We start from the raw sequence: 16,535 nt of genomic DNA on the forward strand, positions 1-16,535 counted from the left end.
ATAGATAGAGGGGTGACCCAGCCAAGCACAGAGCCCTGACTTACTTGGCGCAGGGCGGGTACTGATCTAGTGGTTTGAATGGGGAAGGGGCTGGAAGCCAGGACTCCTGGGTTCTCTTCGCTGGCTCTGGGAGGGGAATGGGATCTAGTGGTTAGAGCGGGGGCTGGGACTCAGATGCTCTTGTTTCAGCTCTGAGGCCCTTGGGGGATGGGGCATGAACAAGTGCTGGCAGAAGACCTGGAGGTAAATGCCCCAAAGCAATGCTGCTCCCCTCCCCCGCCCTGGTGATGGATGTCGAGGGAGGCACCATTTTTGCTCCCTCCCCAGGCATAGATTACTCGTAGCTCGGTCAATCTATGACTCCTCCCCGTCCGTTTCTGCTCTTGCCCCCCCACCACATGAGTGTCCGTGGCCTCACCCCATGGCTCACCCCAGGCAAGCCAGGGTGGGTGAAGGGGGCTTGTGGCCCCCACAAGCACAGAGTCAGCACTGCTGAGCGTGTGTCATGGCCCCGCACTGCTCCGAGCAGGGGGGGTGGATTGCCTATACTGCTGGGGAGGATGGAGCTGAGAGCACTTCTGCTGCCCCCCGCCCCCAACTTCGCACTCAGTGTGACCAGCTCTGCCTCTGCCTGCCCAGGTCCCAGCTCAGCTGCCCCTCCTCTCCAAACCCACCCAGCCTCAAACCCACATGCTCCCCAGCTCCACTCGATGGCACATGCCCTCCAAATCCCCTCCCTCCCCGCCACCTCAGCCCCTCTGGCTCACCTGTCCGTTCTCTCCTGCCCCCCTCCCCGTCCCCCACCTGGGCCTGATATAGTTGGGGTGATCACCTGGCCATGAGAGGCCAGGCTGAGAAAGCCCTGTCTTGTCACTGGGGGCCAGCAGGGTTCTGGGACTCAGCCCTACGAGATAGGTGCTGGCCTAGGCCGGCTGGAGATGAGGGGCCTGATTCCAAGCTATGCTTGGCTCAGGGATGGGGGAGCTTTAATCTGCCATTGCACCCCCCTCCATCCTGAGCGAAGCACCTGCCTGGCTGTGCTGCCCTACACCCGGCTGCCTGGGGCCATAAGGAACTCCCCCACCCCCCACCCTGGCACATCCCCTATGCTGGGTCCAGGCAACGGCTCTGATTACAGGAGTCAATCCGGCTCCACCAGCTCCCTGCCCCCAGGCTGGGCTGCTGGGCTGGGTCCTACAGGTAACCGAGCACCGGGGTTCATCTCGGGGCATCTCAAAAGACACCCCCCACCCCCAGCTCCTGGCTTCGAACTGGGGCAGGAGCTCCCCTGGGCAAAGGCCTTTGGGGAAATATCTGGCACCCCGGAGCCTCAGCCTGGAGCTTGCAATGGCAGCTGGTGGCAGAGAGGCCAGGGCCAGGCTGGGCAGGGGGCTGGGGGTGCTGCAGAACCTGTCCCGGGGCAGTGAGGTGGGAGAGGGGCCCTAGCCAGGCGCCAGGAGTTGGTGCCAAACAGGGAGCAGCTGAGTGAAGCCCACAAAAGCTACCAGGGAAGGGTGAGGAGCTGAATTGATGGGCTGGGGGGTGGGTTATGATTCTGTCCCCAGCTGCCGGGGTGGGGGAGGGGGTCAGGGTGATTTCCCTGCCTCTGCCAGAGCCCCCCACCCCAGATCCTGCTAAACCATCCCTCCCGGACAGCTGATCCCCAAGGCCTCTTGACACACATAATCTCAAGGTTTCCCAAAGCCACAGGAGGGGGCGGGTGAGCAGGTTGGACAGGGCTCCCCATTGCTCTCCAGAGGCTCAGCTTTCTTTGAGTCAGAGGGCGGGTGTCAGTCTTTACCTCTTGTTAAGGCTGGGAAGGAAACCTACGAAAAGTGAGCCGATGCAGCAGCACTGCCTGGGTCTGCAGAGAGCCTGAGCCCATCGCTGTGTGTGTGTGTGTGTGTGCGCGGGGGAATCTTCCCGAGTTTGACCAACACAGTGATGCTGCCTGGGTCTGCCGAGAGCCTGAGTCTGTTGCTGAGAGAGCAGGAGTTGCTCTGGGTGTGGGCAATCCAGCGACGCTGCCTGAGTCTGCCAAGAGCCAGCGCCTGTTGCTGGGAGCGGGGGGAGCTGCCCTGCATGTAAGCGATGCAGCGTTAAGTCTGCAGAGAGTCTCAGCCCCATCGCTGGGAGAGGGGGGAGCTGCACCAAGTGTAACTGACGCAGCAATGCTGCCTGAGTCTGCTGAGAGCCTGAGCCAAGAGCCCTGTGAACTGCTCCGTAGCCGGGTCACAGGGCTGAGGCTGCGGGGGGATTGGCCGTGCTGGGGAATTGCTCCTGCCCATGGAGGGGCAGCTGGGCCCTGCAGACTTTGTCCCTGGCCTTGCTGGGCCCTATGTTGTGCTGAGATTTGGGGCTTGGCCTCATCCTGGCTTGGCCCTCCAGACTACTATGTGTTTTCCCCCTTCCAGGGTAGCAAAATCTCTGCAGACCAATGATCCAGCTGCCTTTCCAGGCTGCTCTCTAACCTAAGACTATGGCCCCTTTCCTAGTAGCAGCCAGGGGAACGTGGGTCCACACATGACTCCAGGGTCCAGCCCACAGACCCTCTATCCAGCAACCCCGGTCTGCTCACTCCCAGACCTCATTGCTATTTCCCCCCCACTCCTGCCTCTGTCCCTCTTTCTCGGTGTTCCAGCCCAGCCATGGAGTCCAACTCAAACTCCCATGGTGTGACTGCGGCCTGTTTCTGCTGGCAGCTTCCTGGCTTTCATAGATAGATTAGAGTTAGAAGGAACCTCAGGAGATCATCTAGTCCAACCCCCTGCTCAAAGGGGGACCAATCCCCAACTAGCCCCCTCAAGGATTGAACTCACAACCCTGGATTTAGCAGGCCAATGTTGAAACCACCAAGCTATCCCTCCACCTATCCATCTGTCTCAGATGGGCTCCATCATCAACCCAGGGTCACTTAGCAGGGGCGTGGGAGGAAGATGAAACGTTCCCTGGTAGCTCTTCCAGGCTGCTCCTGTGCCAGTCCCGGACAGCCCCCACCCACATGCAAACTCTCAAGCCAGCGGCGTGTTGCTTTCAAGACGGGCTAGTTGTGGAGTGGGGAGGGGTGAGAAGAGACAGCCGGGCTAGTGCGTGTTCATCCCCCACCCCCCAATCCATGGCCACCAAACTGGACTGGAGAGGCCACCATCCATCGGCATCTGCGGCACCTCGCCTCCTCCTGAGGGAAATCTCCCGCTCCGGGTGGCCTGCTGGATTTCTCAGCACCTCTGGTGCTGTAGCATGGGGAGGTGTCGGCCGTCAGCTCTGCTGGAGGAGCTACGGCGAGCGATGCCCATAGGGCATCTGCCCTGGGGACTGTGGGAAAGACGATGGGGCTACGAGGCGGGTAGGGCAAAGAGTATTTATTTCAGATCGAGACAGACATCGTTAGCACGATTAGAAAATAGAGGATAACCCCTGGAAAACACAGCACCAGGAAAACGGGGGGCGGGGGTAGGAAAAGGAGGGAGCCCTGGGAGGCCACTCCATTTCAGCCAGCCGCCCGCCTGCTGTGCCCCTGGCACTGGTGTGGGGCCACTAACAATACAATCTACCGAAGACGAACACGGTAAAATACCCAGCACCCGTCCCCCCCCACCCTGCCCCATGGCAGCATGACGGAGCCTGTCCTCAGCAATCGACCCCTCCTTGCTCTGTGCCCGATGGAGCAGCTGCCGTGTTGTAAGGAGCAAGGGGACGGCGACTGGGCGCAAACCCCAGTATCCCCCATGCGGCCTCCATTGGAGAGGAGATCATGGCAGCCCCGAGATGCAGCGGACGCAGCTCTCCATGGGGCCTGGTGTCGCCTGGGACAGTCCCGGGAGATCACGGCCAAGCCACTCGGGATGCCAGTTCTACCCCACTGCGTGGCCCTGTGGGCGTGCCAGCTGCCCCCTTGCTGAGCCGCAGGCCGGGGACTGGCCACAATTGTGCCCCCAGGAAGAAGTGGCTGGGAGCTGCTGGAACGTGACCCATGGCTGGAGACACTGCCTGACCCGAGGGGCCACGCTCCGGTGCCTGGCTGAAAAATCAGATTCGTTAAAGAATAATAATTAGGGGGCAGGGTTGGGGGAGGATGGGACCCACCTTGTGGTTCTGAGCTTGGCTGGGGAAAGCGCCGGCTCCCGATGGGTGTGAGAACATCTGGGGCTCCGCCTGCAATGCATCCTGCACCCTAGAGCTGGGGGCTGCCTCTCTCCCCACCCGGCCCGGCCTCTCCGCCGTCTGCCCCCTGCCTGCCCCTGGTTTCCCTGTCTTTTTCCTTTGCAGCCCTCCAGCCGTTCCTTCCTGCACCCACCCAGTGCTCCCCGCCCCTCATCCTACTGCCCCCCATGTCCTCCTGAGCCCTCCCTCCTGCCCCCATCCCCTCCCTGCCCCTATAACCACCAGCCCCCACCCCCATATTCCCATGAGCCCTGCCTCAGCCTTCCTCCTGCCCCCCTCCTGCCCCATGTCCCCTCATGCCCTGCCCCAGCCTTTCCTCCTACCCTTTCCTCCAGCCTCCCCCATCCTCCTCCTGCCCCTGTGATCTCCCTCCTGTCCTTCAGGCTGCCCCCACCTGCCCCAGTGACCGCTCAGCGCTCCACATTTCCCCACCACCCCCTCCTGCCCTCTATACCCCACATCCCTGTGACCCTTCAACCTTTCTGCCCCCCATCTCCGCACATTCTCCTGCCCCCCTTAGCATCCTCCTTGCCCTAGTTTCCTGCCCCAGGCTCCCTGAATGGGTCATTGCAGGGTGGGGGCTAACTCTACAGCACAGGCTGGCTTCATCTCCCCCTGCCAGTCCCCCAAATAAATAGGAGAGAGCAGCCATTTCAACTGAGGGAAAATGGCCAGCCCCCTCAGGGTGTGTCTACACTATGCACTAAGCCTGGCTCTGACTCAGGTTTGAGCAACAACCCCCCCTGCCGTCCACACACACGTCGGTCTGACTTGGCTCAGCAAGCGCACCGGGCCCAGGGCCCTGCTGGGGAGGCGGGTCCCAGCCCGAGGCCCGTTGCAACGCGTGTCCAAGCCCCGTGCATTGTGTTGTGCATTGTGGACACAGCTCAAGCCGCAGCCCTGAGGCAGAAGGGCCGCGCGCTGCAGTGTGGACGCACGAGCCTGGCTGGGAGACCGGGGCCAGGTTTACAATGCAACATGTATGCTCCAGTGCAGGCTTGGACACACTGAGTGCACAGGCCTGGCTCCACCGGACCCGGGTTTACATGCACTGTGTACACAGCCTCCATGCGGAGATGGGGCAGAAGCCAGAAATATCCTCCAGCAGCCTCGGTGCTCCTCTGACAATCCCACAGAGACCTGCTGGGTCCCACAGCGAGCACACCCCTCCCCTGAGGTGCGGGAACAAAACTCCTCCCTCACGTGTGCGTGTGTCTGTATCTGTCTCTCTGACATACACACACACATACAAGGAGGGTTCACGCACACGCACGAGGGTTCTCTCACACACAAGGAAGGTTCTCAAACACACGTGCATGCACAAGGGTTCTCACACACGTGTGCATGAGGGTTCTTTTACACATGTGCATGCATGAGGGTTTTGTCATACACATGTACAAGGGTTCTGTCTCACACACATGCAAACAAGGGTTCTCACACACACACGTGCATGAGGGTTCTCTCACACGCATGGAGGAGGAGGGTTCTCACACGCACACGAGGAGGGTTCTCTCATACACACACACAGAAGGTCTCTCTCATGGACACATACAAGGAGGCTTTTTTCTCTGTCACACACACAGGTTACACAGACAGTCACAAACACTGGAGGAGGTTTCTCTCTCTCATACACACACAAAGAGTATGCACACATGCATCCGACGAAGTGGGTATTCACCCACGAAAGCTCATGCTCCAAAACGTCTGTTAGTCTATTAGGTGCCACAGGACTCTCTGCTGCTTTTACACACAGGTTTCTCTCTCTCTCTCTCACACACACACACACACACTGCCAACTCTCCAGGACTGTCCTGGAGTCTCCAGAAATTAAAGATCAATCTTTAATTAAAGATTATGTCATGTGATAAAATCTCCAGGAATATGTCCAGCCAAAACTGGCAACCCTATTTCTCTCTCTCTCTCTCTCTCACATACACACACACACAAATACAGGATTCACACACATGAGGAAGTTTCAGATACACACACAGGAGGTTTCACGCACACACAAGGTTTCATAAAGACACATGCACATAGGAAGAAGTTTCACACACACAAGAGAAAGCTTTACATACACATGCACACACATGGAGGCTTCGCACCCCCACACCTGCAGGGTGTGTGTGAAACCCGCAGGAAGTTTCACACACACAAGAACGACCAGACTGGGTCAGACCAAAGGTCCATCTAGCCCAGTGTCCTGTCTGCCAACAGTGGCCAGTGCCAGGAGCCCCAAAGGGAATGAACAGAACATCAAGTGATCCGTCCCCTGTCGCTCATCCCCGGCTTCCGGCAAACAGAGGCTAGGGACACCATCCCTCCCTATCCTGTCTAATAGCCATTGAAGGACCTGTCCTCCATGAACTTATCTAGTTCTTTTTTTAACCCTGTTATAGTCTTGGCCTTCACAACATCCTCTGGCAGAGTTCCACACACACACACATGGATAGACACACATAAGGAGGTTTCTCACACACACACTCACATGGACACGTGGGAGGAAGTTTCACACATGACATTTCACACACATGGATGGATGGACATCCACATGAGGTTTCACATACACATGGACATGCAAGGAGGTTTCTCTCTCACACACGGACACACAAGAAGGTTTCTCACACAAACACATGCACACGAGGTTTCTCACACACACACAAGGACACACAAGAAGGTTTCTCACACAAACACATGCACACGAGGAAGTTTCTCACACACACAGGGACACACAAGAAGGTTTCTCACACAAACACGTGCACACGAGAAGGTTTCTCACACACAAAGGGGGACACAAGGAGGTGTCTCACACACACATGGTTTTTCTCTCTCTCTCTCTCACACACACACACACACAAGAAGAGGTTTCTCACCCCCCACACTCCTGTCTTGGTACGCTGTGCGCTCTCACACCATGTCTACACTGAAGGAAGCGGCCCGGACTGGCTGCTCCAGACTAACTACTCCACACTGGCTAGTGCCGTCTAACAGAGCTATTCTAGACTCCGTGCTCCCTTGAGGGCCAGTGCCCTAGGGCCGGCCCGCCCTGCTGGGAAGGGATGAGGCCACCGCTGGCAAGGGCTGAAGGGACTACCGCCTGTGACCGGCCTGGCAGAGCAGAAGGCATCTGGGCCTGCCACTGGGGCTGGGCAGGGGTGTCCCTTTGGGGGCAGAGCCATTATCCCGGGATAGAGTTCCTTTTCCCTTGGAATAGAGCGCCCACCTGGGGCTGCCGTTCCAGTCAATCTCTGTCTGGACGAGGTTTTAGATACGGCTGGATCGTCGTCCCTTCACGGGGCAGACTGGCCCCGGGGCCGGTGACTCCGTGCGCTCCCCAGGCAGCCCGGGTTATCTTCCATGCCCCAAGGATGCCAGGAGCCCAACTCTGGGCCAGATCCTCCTGTCCGGTCGTTGCAGCCGCATGGATGTGGGCACGGGGAACGCCGCCCCCCTCGATTCCCACGCCCAGCCCGGGGGGTAGGAGCATGTCAGTGTGTGCCAGCGGGGGCACCAGCTCTCCCTCCAGGGCAGGAGCGCTGCAGACGGTGGCAGCGCGGGAACTGGTGCCCCCTTGGTTCCCATGCCCTCCCCCGAGGAAGGCACAGCCTGGGCAGAAGTGGCCTAGGAGCTGGCACCCCCTTGAGCCCCACGCCCCCTGTGGGTGAGGAGTGCCCCAGCAGGAGTGGGCATGACAGCTGGCACCTCCTCAGTTCCCCATGTGGGAGGGACGCCCCAGTGGGTGGCAACGCGGGAACTGGTGCCCCCTGATTCCCATGCCCTCTCCTCCCATGATGGAAGCAAGCGCTGGGGGTGTGGGGACCACTGCCCCTTGGTTCCCGCATTCCACGCCGGGGCAGCTACTCCTGGTGGGTCCTCTGGTGGCGGAGGAGGTGGGAGGTGGCTCCGAAGCCCTTCCCGCAGTTGGCACACTTGTAGGGACGCTCGCCGCTGTGAGTGGCCCGGTGCCGGGCCAGGTGGGCGTCGCGGGTGAAGGTTTTGCCGCAGACCCCGCACTCAAAAGGCTTCTCGCCCGTGTGGGTGCCCTGGTGCCGGGCCAGGTGGGCGCTGCGGGTGAAGGCTTTGCCGCAGACACCGCACTGGAAGGGCTTCTCGCCAGTGTGGACGAGCTGGTGCCGGGTCAGGTGGGCGTCGCGGGTGAAGGCCCTGCCACAGATACCACACTGGTAGGGGCGCTCGCCGGTGTGGGTGCCGTGGTGCCGGGTCAGGTGGGCGTTGCGCCCGAAGGCTTTCCCGCAGTAGGTGCACTTGTAGGGGCGTTCGCCAGAGTGGGTCTCCTGGTGCCGGGCCAGGTGGGCGCTGCGCCCAAAGGCTTTCCCGCAGTGGGTGCAGGAGTAGGGGCGCTCGCCCGCCGGCGGCGGAGTCAGGGCTGGGCCCTTGCCACGGTGGCTGCAGGCATAGGGGCGCTGCTCCCCGCCTGAGTGGGTTCCCAGGTGCCGGGTCAGGTGGGAGCTGCGCCGGAAGCCCTTCCCGCAGTACGGGCACGTGTTGGCCTTCTCACCCATGAGTGCGGCCAGCAGGGTGCTCCAGCAGCCTGGGGTTATGTGCGTAGCCAATCCAACGAGCCTGCCTGCAACCCGGCTTCGCTACTAGGACTGTTCCCTTTGGCTCCTCCCAGGCAGCTTCGGGGATCCCCCTTCCTTCTTCTCTGCTCCCTGTGAGGACAGAGAATCCAGCCGTGAGTTGCTCCTGCTGCCCCATTTCTGGGGAGAGGCAGCGCGGCCTAGCGGATAGAGCACCAGGACTCAGGGCACCTGGCTTCTATTCCCGGCTCTGGCCTCCTGGGCGACCAACCCACTCCACGCCTCAGTTTTCCCAGGTGTAAAATGGGGATTACACTACCGAGCTTCATCGTCAAGGGCTTTGAATTCTATGGATGGAAAGCACTGGGCATTATTATTAATATAGAACCAAGGCCCAGCAGCTGAGCCTGGAATCATGAGTACTGACTCATGAGTACATCTGAGTGCCAGCAGAACTACTCGGTGGCTGGCCAGCCTGACTGGCTGAAGGGGAGGCAGTTTAACGCTTATGCCTACCACTATGACTGCTCCTGGCCCAGCCTCGCCTCCCAGCCTTCTTCCTGGCCTGCTCCTTGCCTGATTTTTCTGTATCTGTCTCCAGTACTGGGCTTGACCCGGGGTTCCTGACTCCAGCTCCGACCACTAGGCTTGACCGTCCTCACCCAGGCTGTTGACACTGATTCTCATTTATGCCCAGGCCCCATGGCGCTGCCATTGGTGAAACTGAGAGGCAGGCCCCCAAGACAGCAATGGGGCTCTGAAGGAGACACCCCCAGCCTTCCTCTAGTGGAGGGGCCCAGGCCTGCTTCGGCATCAGCGCCTCCAGGGAAAGCGGCAGTGGGGGTTGGTAAGACATGGATCTCCATGGGGGAGGATTACTTGGGTGGGTGACAGCACGGGAACCAGCACCCCCCACATTCCCACCATGACAATCAGCTGTGTGAATAGGCGACTCTTCGGTTGACTGGCAGTGCCAAAAAAACAGGAAAAACACATCATTTTGGGGTTGATTTTTTTTTTAAATGCTGGTGAATCTTAAAGTCGAAACAATAATTGTTTTGGGTCAAGTAAAATCTTTCAGTCAACCCAAAACATTTTGAGTTGATTTAAAGATTTAAAAAAAAATGCATTTGCCTTTTAAAAATAAAATCGAAGGCAGATCCTAACCGGAAAGTCATTTCAGCCGGCAATTCATACAGAAAATGTCATAAGGAAACTCTGGACTTTTGGGGAATTTTTGTTGTTTATTCTCCGCCGCGACCAACAATTTGGTGAATCGGACATGAATTCGGGAAGCGTTTTTGGCCTCACCGAATCTGCAGTTTTTGCTGAAAAAAACATTCCACTCAAAAAATGTCACCAAACTCTAGTTACCTGCTAGAGAGGCTCTGGGCGGCTTTGCTGGGACTCCCGTGCCGCCCTGCAGGGTTCACAGCTGGTCTAACTTCCTGCTCACCTGATTCCTCTCCGGTGTTGTCCTTTCCTCCTGGTCCGACTGTGGTCGCATCCCCAGGAGCTCAATAGAAAACCCTACTGAGAGAAAGCATCAGGGTAAGCTCAGGTGTTCCGTGACAGCTCCTGGGACGGTTCTACGCTCTCTGCTTCAGGGATCCAGCCAATCTAGAACTATTTGGGGATGAGACGGGACTAGAACAGGGGCAAATAATGGAGTTTTTGATTAACTGGCAATTTTGAAAAGTTGGGTGGGAAAAAAAGAGAGTTTCTGGTCAGAGCAAAAATGAAAGTTTTCAAAATTGTAAAGTTGGACAAAAAGTTCCGCGTCGAGTCGTATTATTAGCAGGAGTGGTGTTGTATTAGCAGGAGTGTTGTGAGCAAGACACGAGAAGTCATTCTTCCGCTCTACTCCGCACTGATTAGACCTCCACTGGAGTATTGTGTCCAGTTCTGGGCATCACATTTCAGGAGAGATGAGGACAAATTGGAGAAAGTCCAGAGAAAAGCAACAAAAATGATTCAGGTTTAGAAAACATGATCTGTGAGGGAAGACTGAAAAAATTGGGTTTGTTGTCTGGAAAAGAGAAGACTGAGAGGGGACATGGTAACAGTTTTCAAGAACATAAAAGGATGTTACAAGGAGGAGGGAGAAAAATTGTTCTTCTTAGCTTCTGATGGTAGGACAAGAAGCAATGGGCTTAAACTGCAGCAAGGGAGGGTTAAGTTGGACATTAGGAAAAACTTCCTAACTGTCAGGGTGGTTAAGCACTGGAATAAATTGCGCAGGGAGGTTGTGGAATCTCCATCACTGGGGATTTTTAAGAGCAGATTAGACAAACACCTGTCAGGGATGGTCTAGATAATACTTAGTCCTGCCATGAGTGCAGGGGTCTGGACTAGATGATCTCTCGAGGTCCCTTCCAGGCCTACTATTCTATGAATCTTTGAGTCAGAGGAGACGATTTTGACCCTTTAAAAATCATTTTGAATTAAGAAACACTAAAAGGGAAGGAAATTTTTAGACAAAAAGCCACTTTGAACCAAAACAACTGTAAATGCTTTGATTTTCTCTGGATTTTTTTTAAGGTTTTAATTTCCCCCAAAATGAACAATTTGGGGGATCCGAGCTAATTTGCAAAATGTATCAGTGAGTTGACTTTTTTTTTCTGGAAGAAAGGTTTTGTGCTAAAACTTCTGCCCAGCTCTAGCTTGGACAGCCCATAGCACTTCCCTGAATTAATTCCTCTTTGAACTAGAGCAGAGCTTTTAGGAAAACATCCGCTCTTGATTTAAAAATGGTCAGTGTGATGGAAAATCCACCAGGACCCCTCAGTAAGTCGTTCCAATTTCCATCGCTGTTAAAATTTTGCATGTTATTTACAGTCTGAATTTGTGTAGCTTCAACTCCCAGCCATTGGGTCACATTAGACCTTTCTCTGCTAGACTGAAGAGCTCATCCTTAAATATTTGTTCCCCCTCTAGGTACTTATAGAGTGGGATGAAGTCACCCCTTAATCTTCACTTTGTTAAGCTAAATAGATTGAGTTCTTTGAGTCTATCATGATGAGGCAGGTTTTCTCATCCTTCAATCATTCTTGTGGCTCTTCTCTGACCCCTCTCCAATTTGTCAACATCCTTCTTCACTGTAGGCTCCAGAACTGGACACAGGATCCCAGCAGCGGTCCCACCTGCGCCAAATACAGCGGTGAAATAACCTCTGAGATTCCCCCGTTGACCAGGATCACATTAGCTCTTTTGGCCACAGCATCGCACTGGGAGCGCATGTTCAGCTGATTAACCACCACAACCCCCAAATCTTGTTCAGAGTCCCTGCTCCCCAGGGTAGAGTCCCCTACCCTGTAAGTATGGCCTGCATTCTGTGTTCCTAGACAGAATTTAGCTGTTCTAAAATGCATATTGTTTGCTTGAGCCCAGTTTACCAAGCCATCCAGATTGCTCTATATCAGTGGCCTAAGTTCCCTCTCCCCCGGCCCCAACCCAGCCCCAGCCCAGACCTGCCGCGCAGGGAGAGGCGTCTCTCCCGCCCCGCCCAGATGTTGCTGCAGGGAGAGAGATCTGGGGGCAGTTCTTTCTTCCTGCCTTAGCCCTGGGGCAGCCTGCACCCCAAAGCCCTGGCCCCACCCCAGAGCCTGCACCCCCAGCCAGAGCCATCATCCCCTCCGCCTCCCACACCCCAAATCCCTGCCCCAGCCCAGAGCCCCCTCCCACAATCTGAACTCCTTGGCCTCACCCCCCATCCCAGAGCCCCCTCCTGCACCCCAAAACCTTCATCCCCACCCCAGAGCCCGTATCCCCAGCCAGAGCCCTTCTCCCTCCTGCACCCCAACCCTCTGCCCCAGCCCAGAGCCCCCTCCCACATGCCGAACGCCTCAGCCCCACCCCCGCCACATGAATTTTGTTATGTGCGCCAATATGAAGGTGATGTGTCACCCATCACTTCCCTATTGGTGCACATAACAAAATTCATTCCACACAGGGGTGGGAAAAATTAGAGGGAACACTGTCAGTGACCCGTCCTCTTCATTATTTACCACTCCTGCAATTTTGGGGTCATCTGCAAACTTCATCCGTGATGATTTAATGTTTTCTTCCACGCCATTGATAAAGATCTTAAATAGCGTAGGGCCGAGAACCGATCCCTGCGGGACCCCCTGGACACGCATCCCTCCCAAATGATGATTCTCCATTTACAGTTACATTTTTGAGACCTATCAGTTAGCCAGTTTTTAATCCATTTAATGTGGGCCACATGAAATTTATATTGTTCTAGTTTTTTAATCAAAATGTCCTGCAGCATCAAGTCAAACACTTTGCAGAAGTCTAAGTCTATTACGTCAACACTATTACCTTTATCAACCAAACTTTTAATCCCATAAAAAAAAATAGCATCTTAGTTTGACAGCTCCCAGCGTCTCACAGATGTTAAGGCCAGAAAGGACCCTCGTGATCATTCCTGTCTGACCTCCTGCACATTGCAGGCCACAGAACCTCACCCACCCACTCCTGGAACAGACCCGTAACTTCTCGCTGAGTTACTGAAGTCCTCAGATCATGATTTAAAGACTTCACGTTACAGAGACGCCACAATTTACACTAATTTAAACCTGCAAGTGACCCGTGCCCCATGCTGCAGAGGAAGGTGAACCCCCCCCCAGGGTCTTTGCCAATCTGACCCTGGGGAAACTTCCTTCCTGACCCCAAATACACCGATCAGTTAGACCTTGAGCATGTGGGCAAGACTCACCAGCCAGACACCTGGGAAAGAATTCTCTGTAGTAAGTCAGAGCCCGACCCATCTAGCGCTCCATCATCGGCCGTTGGCGATATTTGCTACTAGCAGTCACAGATCAGCTACATGCCATTGTAGGCAGTCCCATGATACGACCCCTCTATAAACTTATCAAGTTCAGTCTTGAAGCCAGTCTGGTTTTTTGCCCCCACTGTTCCCCCCTTGGAAGGTTGTTCCAGAACTTCCCTCCTCTGATGGCTAGAAACCTTCATCTAATTACAAGCCTAAACCTCGTCATGGCCAGTTTACATCCCTTTGTTCTTGCGCCCACATTGGTGCTTGATTTAAATAACTCCTCTCCCTCCCTGGTGTTTATCCCTCTGATGTATTTATAGAGAGCGATCAGTTCTCCCCTCAGCCTGCGTTTGGCCAGGCTAAACAAGCCAAGCTCATAAAATCTCCTCCTATAAGGTGCGTTTTCCATTCCTTGGATCATCCTAGCAGTTGCCCTTCTCTGCATCTGTTCCAGCTTGAATTCATCTTTCTGTGGGAGACCAGAACCGCGCACAGAATTCCAGCTGAGGACTCACCAGTGCCTTGTATAACGGCAATACCACTTCCCTAGCTCTGCTGGAGACTATGAGAGAAGCTCGGCTTTCATTAGTTTATTTTAAACACTTTAAAAAAAAAATCTCAGCTCCCATTTGTGTGTTTCGCTTGTTTGGGGGAGCGGCGGGAGCTAATGGATAGAGCACTGGGCTGGAACTCAGGAGAGCTTTGGGTTCTTTGCTACTGGTCTACTGGGTGACCGGGTCCAGTCACAGTCCCACTCTGTGTGTCAGTTTCCCCATCTGTAAAATGGGGATAATGATACTGAGCTCCTCAGTAAAGAGCTTTGAGAGCTGCCGGCGGGCCCCAGGCCCCTCCCACCTCCACCCTCAGACTCCTTTCCCCCATCCTCCTCTCCTGCCCACCCCCAGATCCCAGCCCCGCACCATCTCCAGTTCCCAAACCCGGCTCCCTCCTCCCCTCCCCAGTTCCAGCCCCCTCCCTGCAGCCCCTTTTCCCATCCCCAGATCCCAGCCTCCCCACCACCAGCTCCCACCTCCGTCTCCCCCAGATCCCAGCCCCTCAGTGCCCCTCCCTGCAGCCCCTCTTCCCCCATACTTAGCTCCCAGCCCCACATCCTTCCCAGCTGCAGCTCTCACCCCAGCCCCTCCCCAGCTGCAGCACCCAGCTCCCTGCCCCCATCCTCCCAGCTCCCACCCCCCATCCTGAAATCCCAGCTCCCTGCCCCCCCTCCTCCCCAGCTGCAGCTCTCACCCCCCATCCTGCAAATCCCAGCTCCCTGCCCCCCATCCTCCCCAACTGCAGCTCTCACCCCCCCATCCTGCAAATCCCAGCTCCCTGCCCCCCATCCTCCCCAGCTGCAGCTCTCACCCCCCACATTCTGCAAATCCCAGCTCCCTGCCCCCCATCCTCCCCAGCTGCAACTCACCCCCCCATCCTGCAAATCCCAGCTCCCTGCCCCCCATCCTCCCCAGCTGCAGCTCTCACCCCCACATTCTGCAAATCCCCGCTCCCTGCCCCCCATCCTCCCCAGCTGCAGCTCTCACCCCCCCATCCTGCAAATCCCAGCTCCTGCCCCCATCCTCCCCAGCTGCAGCTCTCACCCCCCATTCTGCAAATTCCCTGCCCCCATCCTCCCCAGCTGCAGCTCTCACCCCATCCTGCAAATCCCAGCTCCTGCCCCCATCCTCCCCAGCTGCAGCTCTCACCCCACATTCTGCAAATCCCAGCTCCCTGCCCCCCATCCTCCCCAGCTGCAGCTCTCACCCCCACATTCTGCAAATCCCAGTTCCCTGCCCCCCATCCTCCCCAGCTGCAACGCTCACCCCGCATTCTGCAAATCCCAGCTCCCTGCCCCCCATCCTCCCCAGCTGCAGCTCTCACCCCCATCCTGCAAATCCCAGCTCCCTGCCCCCATCCTGCAAATTCCAGCTCCCTGCCCCCATCTGCAACTGTCACCCCCAGCTCCCTGCCCCCGCACCAGCTGCTGTAGCCCCCAGACTCCCCCATCCCCCCCAGCTGCAGCCCAGCCGCCCCCGCCCGCTCTCACCGCCGGTGCACACGCTGGGCTGAGCGCAGGAAGGTGCCCGGGCCCATCTCTCGGTCTCTCCTCCCCCAGCCCCGGCTCCGCTCTGCACGGCAGCGGCCTGCCAGCTCGATGGTTGTTAACCCTTCCCCCGCCAGACGGCTGGCAGACATCGCCCCAGCCCCCAGACGCCTGGGTTCCGCAGGGCGCCCCTGGAAGCGCCCAAGGTCAGCGCCGGGATCCCCCTGGGGGCCGAGCAGAGCTGGGCCCAGCATGGAGCTTCCGGTCCCTGGCTGATTCCCCAAAGTGGGGGGAGATTGGGGGGGGGGAGAATATTTCAATTTAAAAATATCTGAAATTTTTAGTGACTCAAAAGGTCAGGAGGAAAAAAATTCATTTTTCCTTTTGACTTCCTGTGAGGTCAAGTCGTTTCGCTCTTGAGCATTTTCAAACATTTAAAAATAAAAATTTCGAAACAATACGCCGTTTGAAACCGAAAACTAGAAACGCGTCCCCCATAATCTGCCTCTGGGAGAGAGACGAACTTGATCTCTTTGTTTGATGAGATTACGGGTTTGGGGGATAACCGTGACGTAACAGACGTAGACTTCGGCAAGGCGTTTGGCTTGGTCCCCGCACGGCATTCTGCATAAACAATCTAGAACGCTATAAAATGAACATGACCCACGTTGAATGAATTAAAACACAGCTGATAGGCCTCAAAATGTAACTGTAAGCAGGGAATCAAGAGGCTGCATTTCCAGTGAGCGGGGTCCCGCAGGGATCCGTTCTCGGCCCTGTGCTGTGAAACACGTTCGTCAGTGACCTGGGCGAAGACATAAAATCATCCTGGATAACGTCTGCAGATGACACAAGAATCGGGGGAGTGGTAAATAACGCAAAGGACAGGTCACTGACTCACAGCAATTGGATAAACTGGGTGCAAGCAAACAAGAGGTGCTTTAATGTGGCTAAATGTAAATGTCTCCATTTAGGAACAAAGAGTGTTGACCATACTTAGAAATGCTCTCTC

At 56.2% G+C, this 16,535-nt stretch overlaps 1 protein-coding gene across 5 annotated transcripts; it reads right to left on the minus strand.

Annotated features, from left to right (window-relative positions):
* Positions 1 to 7,849: 7,849 nt before the first annotated feature.
* On the minus strand, positions 7,850 to 15,626 carry LOC120393188 (zinc finger protein 391-like). 5 transcript variants are annotated; one of them, XM_039517768.1, is made up of 4 exons: positions 15,527 to 15,577; positions 13,423 to 13,567; positions 10,159 to 10,235; positions 7,850 to 8,834 (listed from the first exon to the last, which is right to left on the minus strand). In XM_039517768.1, exon 4 carries the CDS (start codon positions 8,682 to 8,684, stop codon positions 8,019 to 8,021), a length of 666 nt encoding a protein of 221 aa, XP_039373702.1. In that variant the 5' UTR covers positions 8,685 to 8,834; positions 10,159 to 10,235; positions 13,423 to 13,567; positions 15,527 to 15,577; the 3' UTR covers positions 7,850 to 8,018. The 5 variants fall into 5 exon arrangements, with proteins under 5 accessions (XP_039373702.1, XP_039373700.1, XP_039373701.1 ...); XM_039517766.1 differs by having other exon boundaries at positions 10,077 to 10,235; XM_039517767.1 differs by lacking the exon at positions 13,423 to 13,567 and having other exon boundaries at positions 10,159 to 10,232; positions 15,527 to 15,626.
* Positions 15,627 to 16,535: the final 909 nt, after the last annotated feature.

This window comes from Mauremys reevesii, unplaced genomic scaffold (genome assembly GCF_016161935.1).
Source record: "Mauremys reevesii isolate NIE-2019 unplaced genomic scaffold, ASM1616193v1 Contig16, whole genome shotgun sequence".
NCBI lineage: Eukaryota > Metazoa > Chordata > Testudines > Geoemydidae > Mauremys > Mauremys reevesii.